Genomic DNA, 14,107 nt, shown 5'->3' on the forward strand with positions numbered 1-14,107 from the left:
AACAGCAACCGCCCACGAGCACGAGACTCCGCCCACTCGATCCGATTACATCCAATCCACGCCGAGCATGAAATTAGCGCGCGTGAGAGCGTCACAGATCTTCTTCTCAGCTCACATCATCATCCCCATGGCCATCAATCAACGATGTAAAATTGGCTATTTTGTCCAAAATATTTAAACATTAAATACCGGTATGTGAAAATAGTGTTAAGTGTTAATAGTGTTAATAGTGTAAAAGTATACATGATGTTAACATGCAGGGTACATCATTATCAGACTTCATTATCCTTCAACTTATTTTTTATGCCCCCAAATGACTGGATGTACCGGGTTTGTAGCAATAATTTGTAGCAATTGTAGAAATATTAGACAAATGTTTAAGCATAATTCTATAATCATGTGTACTTTACATTACTTAAAAACCTTTCCCAAATATTTATTTTTTCAACATTTGGGGAAAATAAATGCCAATTAATTAAACACCTAGGTGCCCACTCTTCCTTGGTGCCCACCTACTATCCAGTTACCTCATCATCACATGCCTTCTTCTCTATTCACTATGCTCTGTGCCTCCTCCTCGCTACCCCCCCCCCCCCCACACACACACACAGTGACACAACACACACACACACACACACACACACACACACACACACACACACACACACACACACACACACACACACACACACACACACACACACACACACGCACACACACACACCACACAACAAATGTGTATTGTATTGTTTTATTGTATATATAATTCACAATGTAATAAAAATACAAAAAAGATTGATCTTGTATAAAACAATATGGATACTTCATAGCAATGCCACATATTACACAATAATGGTTTAAGGTAGGCAGTGTAATGCTTACGGTAAACATGAGCTTAAAAGAATGGAGCCTTATCGCAGCTGACATTTTCATTTTAATGGGTAAACACAGCTCTTTGTGGTATTCATTTAGGCGTTACCAGTGGTGGAAAATGTTTTTACTTAGTAAAGGTATCAATACTGCAAGTAAAAGTCCAGCTGAAGTCATGCTTTCGCACAGAAACAACTAAATGAAACACCCACAATTCCTGTAAATGGCTGCTGGGAAAAAAGGTCACGCCATGACCAACTGCAAACAGAATAACAATAATTCTGTGATGTGCCATGCAGTCTGTATTGGACGAAGAAGAGTACAAATGATTTTGGTGTTAGTATTTAAAAAACGGTGCACCTACAATTGACACCTTTAATATAACATCATACCCACGCTGAGGTTTGAAACTGTATCGATTTAAAATGTAAAGCTTCCTTGAGGCTGTTCCTTTTTCCGCAATAATGTTCAGAAAACAGCAATGGCAAACGTAGCAGAAAAACTGGAATAGCTGATAAAGCTAGACAGTGTTTGTGTCCCAGTCCACATTATTAGGTGCGCACAGCATCTGGTTTAAGGAACAGTCTGCTGTTCCAATAGTCTGGGTTGTCAAACGATGTGTTGCTGCTTGGCTCTCCTACGCCCGCACACGCCTTGATGTATCCCCCAACACCTCTGCACCTGCTGCTGCCCACATCGTCAGCGACAGCTTGTCCCCTCACCGGGAGGTTCTGGTACTCTGCCTTCTCCCACCCGCAGGACACGCCTCCAACGCAGGCCATCTCCTCGTATTCTCCCCGCTGGCCCGACACAGCTGTGGCCACATCTGTCCTGAGCACAGCGGCGATGCTCAAGCTCCCATTCGGTCTCGGTTGTTTATCTATGTATTCGCGCTCCCCTTCGTTATCCTCCTCCTCTTTCTCCTCCTCCGTCTCCTTTGCTTGAACTTGCTTTGGGAGGTTCTGGTACTCTGCCTCCTCTGACTCATGGGACGCCCCTCCAACGCTGGCCATCTCCTCATATTCTTCCACTTGGCCTGCAGCAGCTGCGAGCACATCTGTCTCTTTTGGTCTATCCTGTTTATTTGTGTGGTTGCACTCCCTTTCAACCTCCACTTCCTGCTCTGCCCTACTCGTTTTCCGCTCCGTTTTCACCCCCTCCCCTATTTGGCTATCTTTGGTAATTTCAGTCTCCTCTGTTCCTGCATTTTTCTGTACGGAGGTTTGACTCTCTCGTCTCTCCCACACTGGCCTCTCTCTGTCCCCAGATGTTTGACTCTCTCGTCTCTCCCATAGTGGCCTCTCTCTGTCCCCAGAATGGGAGCTCTGGATGTTCATGTATTCCTGTTCCCCAGTCCCCAGGTCAGTCTCCCCATGCGCAGCGATGGCCTTTGTCACACTTTCTGGGTGCTCAATGAGCTGGCGATCCTCTGTGGAGGCCAGTGGCTCCACCACACCTCCATCGCAATGGTCACTCTGCGTTTCCCTATGCACGGTTTCTTCTTCCACTAATGGCGAAGCAGGAGTTATAAGGGAAGGTGCTTTGAAAGTGGGAGAGGGTAGTGGTGAGGGTTTCTTCCATGATACACCTGTGGCAGCATCGCATCGCACAGAGATGCTTCCGGGTGAGAGAGGAGGAGGAGGAGGACCAGGCTGTTGGATCATGAGTTCATACTCCTGGGTAGGGTCAGAGGCGATCACCAAGTAAGCCGGCTTATTCCTGGAAGATGTCGGTTTCCTTCCACTGGGATGAGTAGTTCTAGGCATGTCTGTGAAAAAGATGACAAAGGAAGTCATGACACTGCTCCGGAAAACTCTCATTCTGCAACACAACAGTCGTGACGTGATGATATCGGAGAAGTTCCGCATGCTGTTATCCAGAATCCAGAATTCTTAGACGTCTGATAGTTACCTCTCTGCGGGGTGCCAGCTAAGCCAGGGAGAACATATCCATCGCCATCCTCTTCCTCCTCCAGCTTCGTCTTATGGGCAGACGACTCTGAGGCGGTGGATCGTTTCCTGTGCAGGTTGCTGGGCGTGCGGGAAGTGCCGCGCTCCGTGACACGCCTGGGCCTGCGGAGGCTGCCCGGTAGTGAGATGGCCTCAGGAAGCTCTACCTCCCGGCCACTCCTCCTGATGCTCTCGGACCACTCAGACATTGTCCGCGCAGAGCTCCGACGAGCCCTCTGAGACCACAGCTGAAAAAGGCAAGACCACTAACTTAGAGAACTGCAGCAGGCCAGAGAGAAAAATCCTATCATTTCTGGGTGGCACATTTTTTATATAGTGTATAGGCCTATGTCTGCATGAATGATTTTTTTTGGCAGTGTATTATAATACTGATTAAAGTGCTTGTGTTCACTGCTAGTTTTGTGTGTGTGTGTGTGTGTGTGTGTGTGTGTGTGTGTGTGTGTGTGTGTGTGTGTGTGTGTGTGTGCGGGCGGCGATGCGCGGGGGCAAACCTGGCGGGCACTGTCCCCTGGGCTAGGTGTCATGGGCAGATACCCTACTTGTCCAGCCTGAGAGGTGACACTCTATATATGATAACAGGGATGTAAAGAGGGAAAGAGATGAATCAGATTATGCACTAGTTCCAATTTCATTTGCAGGGGTCTATAAACGATAAGGCAGGAAGCAGTACCCTGTAAGAACTCATCCTCAGACGAGAAGATGGTGAGAGGTAGAGAGGAGATGTGGCCAAACCCTCCTCCAGTCCCTCGTCGTCTGGGCCCTCCAGTTCTGCCTCAAGAAGGTCCAGTTCTGTTTCTCTTTGGTGGGAGTCTTCCGAAGCCGCTTCCTCGCCAGCCAACTAAAGGACAGCATCATAATTTAAGACCTCAAAGTGTAGTAATTAATAGGGCCATGGACTCACAGTCACGTCTGCATTCCACACTTTTTATTGCCAGCAGGTATGTTTTGTACATATGAGGAATTTGTCCCGGTGAAGTTGGTCCAATATACACTGAAGCAACGGTATAGAAACAATTCAATGATTTACAACAATTTCAGTCAGAACACATAGATAAGTAGAAATAGCAAAGATATAATATGCAATCAATGTACACTATAGACTGAAGAGGCTGGCATAGCAATGTTGGTAGAGAAATAAATCCATATGAATTACTGCACATATTGAAAGTGTTCACAGATGGTAGTAATATTATGCATTATTGTGCGTGTACATGAAGTGTACTCAGAGAGTACAGCATGTTCTCTCAGTCTCACCTTGATGACTAGGTACCTCGGTGGGTCCCTTGCCATGCGTGTAAAGTCATTGGCCAGCTCCTTGAAGGTTGGGCGAATGCTTTCATCAATCATCCAGCCTGCAGACGGAAAACAAAGGACAGTCTAAAAACGTTGCTATCACCTTCCATGGATGTTACTTGTGTGTGCAACTGCATACTGTACAGTACATCAATGTATATCAGTATATGCGATCCTTTTGTATGCATTTGCGTGTTAACCCATTCTGACCTGAGATCAGATTCATACGAGGTTTCCACTGGACACACACTGGTCTGATGAACCCATTCTGACCCGAGATCAGATTTCTAAAAATGTCAGTCGTTCTTCGATTTTTCAAAAAATAGCAGACCTACAAGCTCGTAGCGCGCCACTCGGTGGCGCGCTATGAGCTTGTAGATCTGCTGTTTTTCAATGGCTAAAGCACAACGTAATGCTAACACCGAAATGGGTTCCCGGTCAGAATGGGTTAAGTTATGGCTGAAACTATCAATAATTAGCCAATTCTTCTATCGATTAGACGATTACTGTTTCGATTAATTGAATAATCAAGAAATATGTTTGTTTTTATTTAATAAATGCATACCAACGAATCGATGCGAAAATGTTAAATCTATTACATTTTCTTTAAATAATCAATTAAATCAAACCACTATTTCATACATTGTGGTCCAGAAATAGTGAAAATAGCAATGCATTGAGAGCTTTAATTCTTGCTATTTTTACTATATATATATAACAATTACAAAAAGATTTAGAATATATATATATATATATATATATATATACACACCCATGTGAAGTGAGGGGCGCTAATATTTTAAAGTCTAACTCATGTTGCTAAGATTAGGTGATGTAATGGTGATGTAAAACAAACATGGACAAAACAAACATTAAACTCTCTTTATTGTCAATAAACTGACACCACGGCGCGTATTCAGAGCTTCAAGCTGTGACTCCGCCCACCCCCGGGGGAAGTTGTGATTTGCTCTCGTTCACTGCAATGCAATTTGCGGCATTTCCAAAACAATATTGCGCAGAGTAGCGATTATCAAACGTATTTGCAATGCCATACGTTGAAAGATCTGTTGCCCGTGGACAAGGCACGCTACCTCCGCAAGTTAGATATTATCGGCATAGATGTTTGTCCGTATGTGATTAAGGATTGGACCAAGTTGCATTGGCAGCCATAGAAAATTCTTACCCCGGGCTAAAAACCGGATGTGACATTTGTGGGCGTTCCTGTCTAGCGTGGTGTCAGTCTATGGCATTCCAGTGTTGGGGACAAAATGACGTAATTTCCCCTTCATTGGCAATGGCGTGTTTAATGTTTGTTTAAGGAAAAACAAACATTAAACCTGTATATAGGAGGGGCTAGCGCGCCCCTCAAAAAACACAGATTATTTATAAATCGACACAACGTAAAATGCATGTTACTCACACTTGACCATAACCATGTAGACATCTATGGTACAGATGTGAGGCTGAGAGAGACGTTCGCCCTTCTCCAGAAGGCTGGGCACTTCCGGGGGCTGTACAGATGCATAAGGCTGTGCTCCGAACGACATCATCTCCCAGATTGTCACTCCTGTGTGAGTCATATGCACAATAAACAACAGTATTACAGTTAGACAGATGGAGACCTTTAGAATTCTGTATTTGAATTTGCCAATCAAACTGAACGTTAAAAGTTAAAAAAAAAAGACAGACCACTGAACACAAATGCTCACTTCAAACACACAAACAGACACACTCGTACTGCTATATCTCCGAGTCCTCACCATAACTCCAAACATCACTTTGATGAGTGTATCTTCGGAACAAGATACTTTCCAACGCCATCCATTTTATGGGACTCTGGTGGGAGAGACAAATCACACAGCAGCTATATTAAAACTTAACCTATGATTCTATGCATCATTAATGCATGATTTCTAATAATACAAACTAACTACTAGTAACTCAAGATCCCCCAAAATGTTGTGGAGTAAAAACTCTGAGATGTAGTGGGGTAGAAGTAAAAATATTGAAAATTGGAAATACTCAAGCAAAGTAAAAAAAATACCTCAAAATTGCACTTAAGTAAAGTACTTGAGTACTTAACCCATTCTGACCTGAGATCAGATTCATACGAGGTTTCCACTGGACACACACTGGTCTGATTAACCCATTCTGACCTGAGATCAGATTCTAAAAATGTCAGTCGTTCTTCGATTTTTCAAAAAATAGCAGACCTACAAGCTCGTAGCGCGCCACTCGGTGGCGCGCTACGAGCTTGTAGATCTGCTATTTTTCAATAGCTAAAGCATAACATGACGCTGACACCAAAACGGGTTCCCGTTCAGAATGGGTTAATTACTTTCCACCACTGACTGAAGGTGTATGTAGATTTGAACGTTGTCATGGTTACCTTGGAATCACTGTACACATATTTGTTGTCATCAGGATAGAGGAGATCGGCCACGCCGTAGTCAGAGATTTGGACCTGGTAGTCGTTCTTCAGCAGAACGTTGCGGGCGGCCAGGTTCCTGTGGACCATGCAGTGTTCCTCCAGGTAGTACATACCCTGAGGCCAAAACGGTTGCCATGACAATCTGTGCATCACATCACTCATGCTACTGTATCCTATTCATAAACAGGGTTGTACAGTCTGAGCTCACAATGGCTTTACCCTCAGATTTCCAGTGCTTTCTGTCCCATAGCGGTGTGAAGAAAATGCAGAAAATGTAGTGTGTGTGTGTGTGTGTGTGTGTGTGTGTGTGTGTGTGTGTGTGTGTGTGTGTGTGTGTGTGTGTGTGTGTGTGTGTGTGTGTGTGTGCGTGCGTGTGTGTGTGTGCGTGCGTGTCTGTCTGTCTGTCTACTCTGACAGGTAGTTACCCCCCCCCCCCCCCCAGAGAGGACGTATAGGGCCTTAGTCCTACCCCACTGACAGGTAGTTACCCCCCCTTTTGATTTACATCAAAAGGGCATGTGAGCTCAAACCCACAATTCAACATTTTGGTTTTAAGATGTTGATATTCATTTTGTATTCATCCGTAGGACCCCAAATCACACCTTGGAAAGCACGAGTGTCTATTTCAAACAAAGTGTTTTTTGACTGGGGGGGTCATATTTTCTGAGTTCTGAGTGATGTCATAGACATAGACTGTCCTCCAAGTACTAACAAAACATCAATTACTCAATTTATCCAAAACCCACAGCTCTGTAGTGAGAACTCATGATGGGCATAACTTCTGGGTTGGCCTACAAAAATACATCAACCCTGTAGCACTCTATGGAGAATCTGTTTTGAAGCCAAAAGTAAATAAAAACGAATGAATGAAACAGAAACACCAATATTCAACACTATATCTACGTACACGTTCATATTCATTACCCTTGTAGGCCTATGCAGATCTGCTTACCTTGGCAATTTGCACACACCAGTTGAGCAAGCGCTGGGGGTCAATGCGATGCTTGTGGCGCCTGATGTGCTCCAGCAAGGAACCATGGGAGCTGAGACGTGTGACCAACTGCAGACTGGCACCTGGGCAGATGCCCAGGAGCCTAATGATGTACGGGTGGTCCAGGCTGCCCATGGCCAACATGTGCTGCACAACAAGCAAGAGCAAAACGTGTAAAGACAATGGTACTAAGCATTTAAAGTATGAGGTATAAAGTACAGCAGCCTTGTGTTCATACAACAGAAAGATTGGGTATTGGGTAAGACTGATGTTATGTATCGTTCAGGACCTTTCACTGCTTCGTCTCAACCATTACTCTATGGCTCTGGTCTCAGCCACCGCGATGTATTTTTTGACATTCCGTTTTTCTCCAAAGTTGAATGTTGCCACGACTACTGTTAGAGCAGCCATAAACTACACAGGTTCATCCCGGTGTTCTGGGAATCTTTGTAAAGTTGGTATTAGTAAAAAGCAGGTAAAAGAGTAACGTTTGAGCAGACTAACATCAGTCACTCTACCATTCAATGTAGTAGAAGACCTGCGAGTTTACACCGCAGATATGCCGTCTACGCCTACAGGAAATACGTTCGCTGCGAGTGCGACCAGGAGACCCGTTTCTGAATTGGTCTACTCGATAGCAATGATCATCAAGACACCATCTTGTTCAATCTCATTTTACCATTTAGGAAATATTAGGTTATTAAAGTGTGAGAGTACAGTATGAGTGTTGGACTCACATCAGTGATTTCAGTGAAGGTCTGGCATCCTGAGCTGTCCTGTATTGTCTTAATGGCCACCGGGATCTTAACTGTCTCTCCCTCTGGAATCCAAAAGCCCTAAACAAGACACAAATTCATTCATTAAAATTATACTCTCAGACCGCACGGGTCTCTTGTAGAAGAAAACTAGATTAACTTCTTATACAATCCTATTACTAAATGGTAAATGGTGCATTTAAATATACATATATTTATCCAAAGCACTTTGCATAGATTGTGCATTACATTCACCCATTCACACACACATTCATACACACGATGGGAGAGGAAACCATGCAAGGCACCAACCTGCACATCAGGAGCAATTAGGGGTTCAGCGTCTTGTTCAAGGACACTTTGACACCAACTCTGGGGGACTATAACCGACTATCTCGAAAATGAAAGGTTTCCCCACCTTGTGCAGTGTGCCAAACACCCCAGAGCCCAGGACTTTGATCTTCTTCAGCTCTGGGGCCCTCATGATGCGAGTGTGAACCTTCGCCTCCTTCTCCCCCGGACCCATTGGATCAAAGCACTGCACAAACAAACATAACAGAATATTTTATCATGTTTCCATTGATTGGAATGATTCCATTTTCCAATACTGCCGATACTGTAATACTGTGTGACTAATACAGTGTTAATTTTGACAGCAACTTTTGATTTAGTTTAGTCATAGTCTTTTGAATACAATTTCATTTAGTTTTTAGTCACATTTTAGACATCTGAAATGTTTTAGTTTTAGTCTAGTTTTAGTTGACTAAATATCATGAGACTTTAGTCAACTAAATCTACAGTTGATTTTGTCGACAAAAATGTATTTCGGCGGGCAACACCTGAGTGCAATCAAACATTCTACTGGATCTTTTCTCCACTAGTCCCTGTCCCTCCCTAACAATGTAGTCTTTTTTGTATTTGTCGACGAAATTATCACTACATTTAGTCTTCATAGCTCGTCTATATTTTGTTTTTGTCAATGAAAAAAGTCGACGGACATTTTTTGTCATAGTTTTAGTTGACGAAATGAACACTGGTGACTATTATTTTTTTTTTTTTAAATGTATTTAGCTGGCATAGCAACACCTCACCTCTCCACTCTCCAGGTACCTCCTCATGTATCTCTATAAAGAATGTATTTATCTGGCATAGCAACACCTCACCTCTCCACTCTCCAGGTACCTCCTCATGTATCTCTATAAAGAATGTATTTATCTGGCATAGCAAAACACCTCACCTCTCCACTCTCCAGGTACCTCCTCATGTATCTCTTGCGGCGAATGGCGAAGCCCCTGTGGTACAGCAGGCCCAGGATGAACAGCACCAGGCAGACTATCAGGCCAACGGGGACACCTAAAGCTATGCCCGTGATCTGACCACTGGAGGACGAGGGAAGAATGGCCCGTTTGTCAAGTTATATGGATATAACTGTAGTGCTTTATATCAACCAACAGGGGGAGGCAGGCACTTACCTACTAATCGCCATCTGAGCTGTCTCTAAACAGTCACTCAACCCTGGCCCTGAACATCTGTAAAATACATGACATATATAGCATGTTATGTATGTGGAATTATTGTGCTAAATCTGCACAGGATTATGCATGTGCATGCATTAGCATAGCCTCCATTCATGTATCTCTTTATAAATATCAATGGACTCCATTGATATCTATGAAGAGATACACCCTGTACAATACAGCATGTATAGACTACCGAAGTCCTGATGTCACTCGCTCATCCCCTGGTTTGCAGAAGTAATTTCTCTAGGGAGAATAACATTGTGTCATCTTAAAATCGTCTCATATAAGCATTGTGGTCCAAAATGTCTCTAGGATATTGTATCGTACAACAGTCAGCCACTCATATTTGATACAATTTGTTTCGTTCTTTATTTTTGGAAGACAATTCTTATTGACTTATTTGATTTAAAAAAAGGATATGAGAATTCAGAATTGGTGGGGGGAAAAAACACAAACCGGGTAGGATATGAAATTACACCAGACTTCGGCACTCGCAGTGGTTCCCAAACATTTCAGCCCGTGACCCAAAACAGACATTAGATATTCGCCTGGGACACAAACTAAATATTATATCTTAAATATTTGTTATAAATTAATTCATGAGATGTCTTCGATATTTATTTTATTTCTTCATGACATTACTAAAATAATCATCGGATTTTGTTATTAATTCATGAAAAGATTTGCTTTTTTGGGAATGCTTTTTGAAAATGTTTTGAAATAATAATAATTAAAAACGTATGTAATGTATGTAGGAAACAAAAACTACGGGGACCATAATATATAACAATGTGTCCGCGACCCACAAATGGGACCCGACCCAGTGTTTGTGAACCAGTGCTCATTATACTATGGTCTCACCCTTGTGTGCAGTTATGGTGGCATGGCTCACAGTGCCCCTCCTTACTGGGGTACTTGAAGATGAGCCCCCTGTGCCCATCGTTCACACCACTGGGACACCAGGACACGCAGTAAGGGCCGTCCCTTAGATTGGCACACGCCACGCACTCATCTGAGCCCTTGCAGAAAGAAAGAGGGTGAGAGAAAGAGAAGCGACAGATGACAATCTGTAATGTTTATTGGAATGAGCGGTCATCCTAATGACAGAGAAGGGGGCATTTTCACCATCAAAGTGATGAAGGGGGAATGAATGCAAGGCTTTTATGCTAATTCTCCATTTCCATGCCAGGATGACTGAGATTTTGGAAGTTTTATTACAGTCGGATGGTGGAAAACGTACTCACGTGTTTTACTTAAGTAAAAGTATCAATACTGCAATGTAGAAATACTCCATTACGAGTAAAAGTCCGGAATTCAAAATGTCCAAATGTATTGGCATCAAAATCTACTTAAAGTACCAAAAGTAAAAGTTACTCATTATGCAGAATGTCCCATTTCAAGTTAATTTCAAATGTATAAAAATCATTTGAAAATAGGAGATCTAAATAAATGTAGTGGAGTAAAAGTACAATATTTGCATCTGAGATGTAGTGGAGTAATAAGTAAAAGTATTGGGAATTAGAAATACTACAAAACCTTGTAGTTAAGTACAGTACTTGAGAAAATGTACTTAGTTACTGTCCCAGTTCCCACCACTGATGTGATTATACAGTATACAGCATTGTTCCACAATTTCTTTGTAATTTTTTAATAGAAGTCATGATTACCAGTCCGGTGCAAGTGGCCCTGCCGTCCTGCGGTTGACACTCTGGGTGACAAGCTATGCATTGTCTCTGCGCTCCTGCAAACTCCCTCGCCACTCTGGGGACACAGAATTGGCCATATATGCATACATTACACGCCATTTTGGAAAGAACGCCCCCTACTTCCTTCACAAGTGTTACTGATGATACTAATGAAGGCTCTGTTCCATTCTGCTATTGTGCGTGTTGGCTCACTGGAAACACTCAAAGTGTCCTTAACCCATTCTGAACGGGCACCCATTTTGGTGTTAGCATCATGTTATGCTTTAGCTATTGAAAAATAGCAGATCTACAAGCTCATAGCGCGCCACCGAGTGGCGCGCTACGAGCTTGTAGGTCTGCTATTTTTGAAAAATCGAAGAACGACTGACATTTTTTAGAATCTGATCTCAGGTCAGAATGGGTTAATCAGACCAGTGTGTGTCCAGTGGAAACCTCGTATGAATCTGATCTCAGGTCAGAATGGGTTAAGGAGGTCCTTGAAATAAAATAAAAAAGTTAGAGAACCACTGCACACTAAATCTAACAGAGCCTTAATTAGTATCCTGTGAAGTTGGGATGCAGCCCGGAAGTAGTGGACAATAAAGTTGACCCTCCCGCTGGTCTGTTATATTTTAATGCGCTTACGCACTTACGCACTTACGCACGCACGCACACACACACACACACACACACACACACACACACACACACACACACACACACACACACACACACACACACACACACACACACACACACACACACACACACACACACACACACACACACACACGCTTAGAGGAAAACCCTTAGAGTATATGTGTTTGACTCTATGTATAGTTTAGAATAGTTACCCAGTGTAGAAGTTGCAGCTGGCCACACATGTGCCGTCTCGGCTGTAGTTCCTGCAAGAGAGGCACTGGTCGGGCCCCGGGCCCCAGCACCCTGAGTCTGAGCACAGCGGGTCACACACACGGCCCTCCGCCTCTGATGCAACATCAAGGACAAGAACAAATAGGTATCATTAGTGCTTTTTGTAAGAATATCAATTCAGGGAAAACTTTCAAAAAATCGACCCAGTGCAATAGACGATCGACAAGCTCACAATCAAGCTTGGAGTCTGACTCTACGCAGACGTCAGAATGATGTCAGAACAGTTCTTTGTCAGGCATGCCCAAATATGGAGTCTGGCCCGGGCAGAGGCCTTTTGTTGCCTGGCAGAGGCCTTTTGTGGCGGTTCTGGACAACCGTGGGTCTCGACGCCGGGCACTGCACTCCCCGTGGGGGTGTGGAACACATGTGTCGAATTTGAAGGTGGTGGGGCAAACGGTTCTCGAGTTACGTGGATTACAGACATACAGACATACAGAGACTTGGTGCATTTATAGTTATTATAGTTATATTTTGATGCCAATACTTAAAAAAATACAAAATGTACAAAATGTGAGTACTTTTTCCCACCCACTGCGTGACTCACCACACTCAGCCAATGGTCTGTTTCTCTTGATGTCATTGTTCCGGCGGGCCCTGAACAGCCGGGTCCAGTTGACAGTGTGATGGTAACAGAGTTTGGCGTTCAGACTGAGGTAGACGCTGCCATCGCTGATCTCCTTGAGGGAGCGTAGGCCCAGAGAGGTGATGGTGGCCACGCGCATCACCAGCAGGGAGAACCGCCTGAGGAGGAGGACACACAGGAGAATATTATTTACATCCGGTTCACGTCTTGGGTCCCAGTGGGCCTTCAAAATAAGGGTTTCACTGGAAAAACACTGGCGGTTTTGGAAGAATTCATTGATTAATACCTGGCAGTGAATGTGTTATTTAATGTATGACTATGGTCAATGGTCAGTGTGTGGTGTCAAGACAGTTAGTGGGTCAGACACATTGCAGGTCATACCTCTTTACATTGCTGGAGGACATCAGGACAAGGAGGGTGGGAGGAGGGAGTGACACAAACAGAACTATTACAAATGGACAGCATGCATGGACAGCTATACTGTAGGGGCCTCGCCATGAGCTGTTCACACAAAAACAGCTTCACGTGTTAAGCATACACAAAAGCAATGACATACTGGGTTATTATGCAACACTTAACATACAACAGTATATGGGTGGATTTTCGACTAAGCAACTTTACACACTCAATTAACATACAGTATATATTTTCACATGACACGCGCTCACAGCCACACACAGACACGCACACACGCGCGCGCGCACGGACACACACGACACACACACACACACACACACACACACACACACACACACACACACACACACACACACACACACAGCCTTACGCAGGAAGGGACCTCCCCTGTATCGTAGTGAGACCAGAGAAAACTGACAGATCGTTCAGTTCTTTGGGCCAGGATTGAATGTTCAGGATATCTGTTGATCAAAGACGTAACATTAATCTAAAATACAGCATTATAAACCATCACATTGTGTGTGTGTTCATTACGAACGAACATCTATTACCTGTTATCTCCCTGACGGTGCGGAAGACCTCCAACTTCTTGGGATCCAGGGGAGGGATTTTCTTGAATTCATCTCTGAGAAACACAAGTTATGAAGAAGATGAAGCTG

The 14,107-nt window shown here is 43.7% G+C and overlaps 1 protein-coding gene across 1 annotated transcript in view; it reads right to left on the reverse strand.

Moving 5' to 3' along the window:
- Positions 1-754: 754 nt before the first annotated feature.
- The window catches only part of erbb3b (erb-b2 receptor tyrosine kinase 3b), a 26,414-nt gene continuing 13,061 nt past the window's right edge, over positions 755-14,107 (reverse strand). The window contains exons 10-28 of the mRNA XM_080763965.1: positions 14,000-14,073; positions 13,819-13,909; positions 12,993-13,189; positions 12,370-12,502; positions 11,498-11,591; positions 10,692-10,849; positions 9,783-9,839; positions 9,548-9,689; positions 8,729-8,848; positions 8,293-8,391; positions 7,517-7,702; positions 6,523-6,678; positions 5,894-5,969; positions 5,554-5,700; positions 4,095-4,192; positions 3,511-3,678; positions 3,332-3,403; positions 2,782-3,067; positions 755-2,638 (exon numbers count right to left, since the gene is read on the reverse strand). Of these exons, the coding sequence (XP_080620091.1) occupies positions 1,422-2,638; positions 2,782-3,067; positions 3,332-3,403; positions 3,511-3,678; positions 4,095-4,192; positions 5,554-5,700; positions 5,894-5,969; positions 6,523-6,678; positions 7,517-7,702; positions 8,293-8,391; positions 8,729-8,848; positions 9,548-9,689; positions 9,783-9,839; positions 10,692-10,849; positions 11,498-11,591; positions 12,370-12,502; positions 12,993-13,189; positions 13,819-13,909; positions 14,000-14,073 (3,571 nt within the window). The 3' untranslated portion in view covers positions 755-1,421. The remainder of the gene's footprint in view (positions 2,639-2,781; positions 3,068-3,331; positions 3,404-3,510; positions 3,679-4,094; positions 4,193-5,553; positions 5,701-5,893; positions 5,970-6,522; positions 6,679-7,516; positions 7,703-8,292; positions 8,392-8,728; positions 8,849-9,547; positions 9,690-9,782; positions 9,840-10,691; positions 10,850-11,497; positions 11,592-12,369; positions 12,503-12,992; positions 13,190-13,818; positions 13,910-13,999; positions 14,074-14,107) is intronic.

The sequence above is a fragment of the Protomyctophum bolini genome (genome assembly GCF_963924005.1).
Source record: "Protomyctophum bolini genome assembly, chromosome: 5".
In the NCBI taxonomy this organism is placed as follows: Eukaryota; Metazoa; Chordata; class Actinopteri; order Myctophiformes; family Myctophidae; genus Protomyctophum; species Protomyctophum bolini.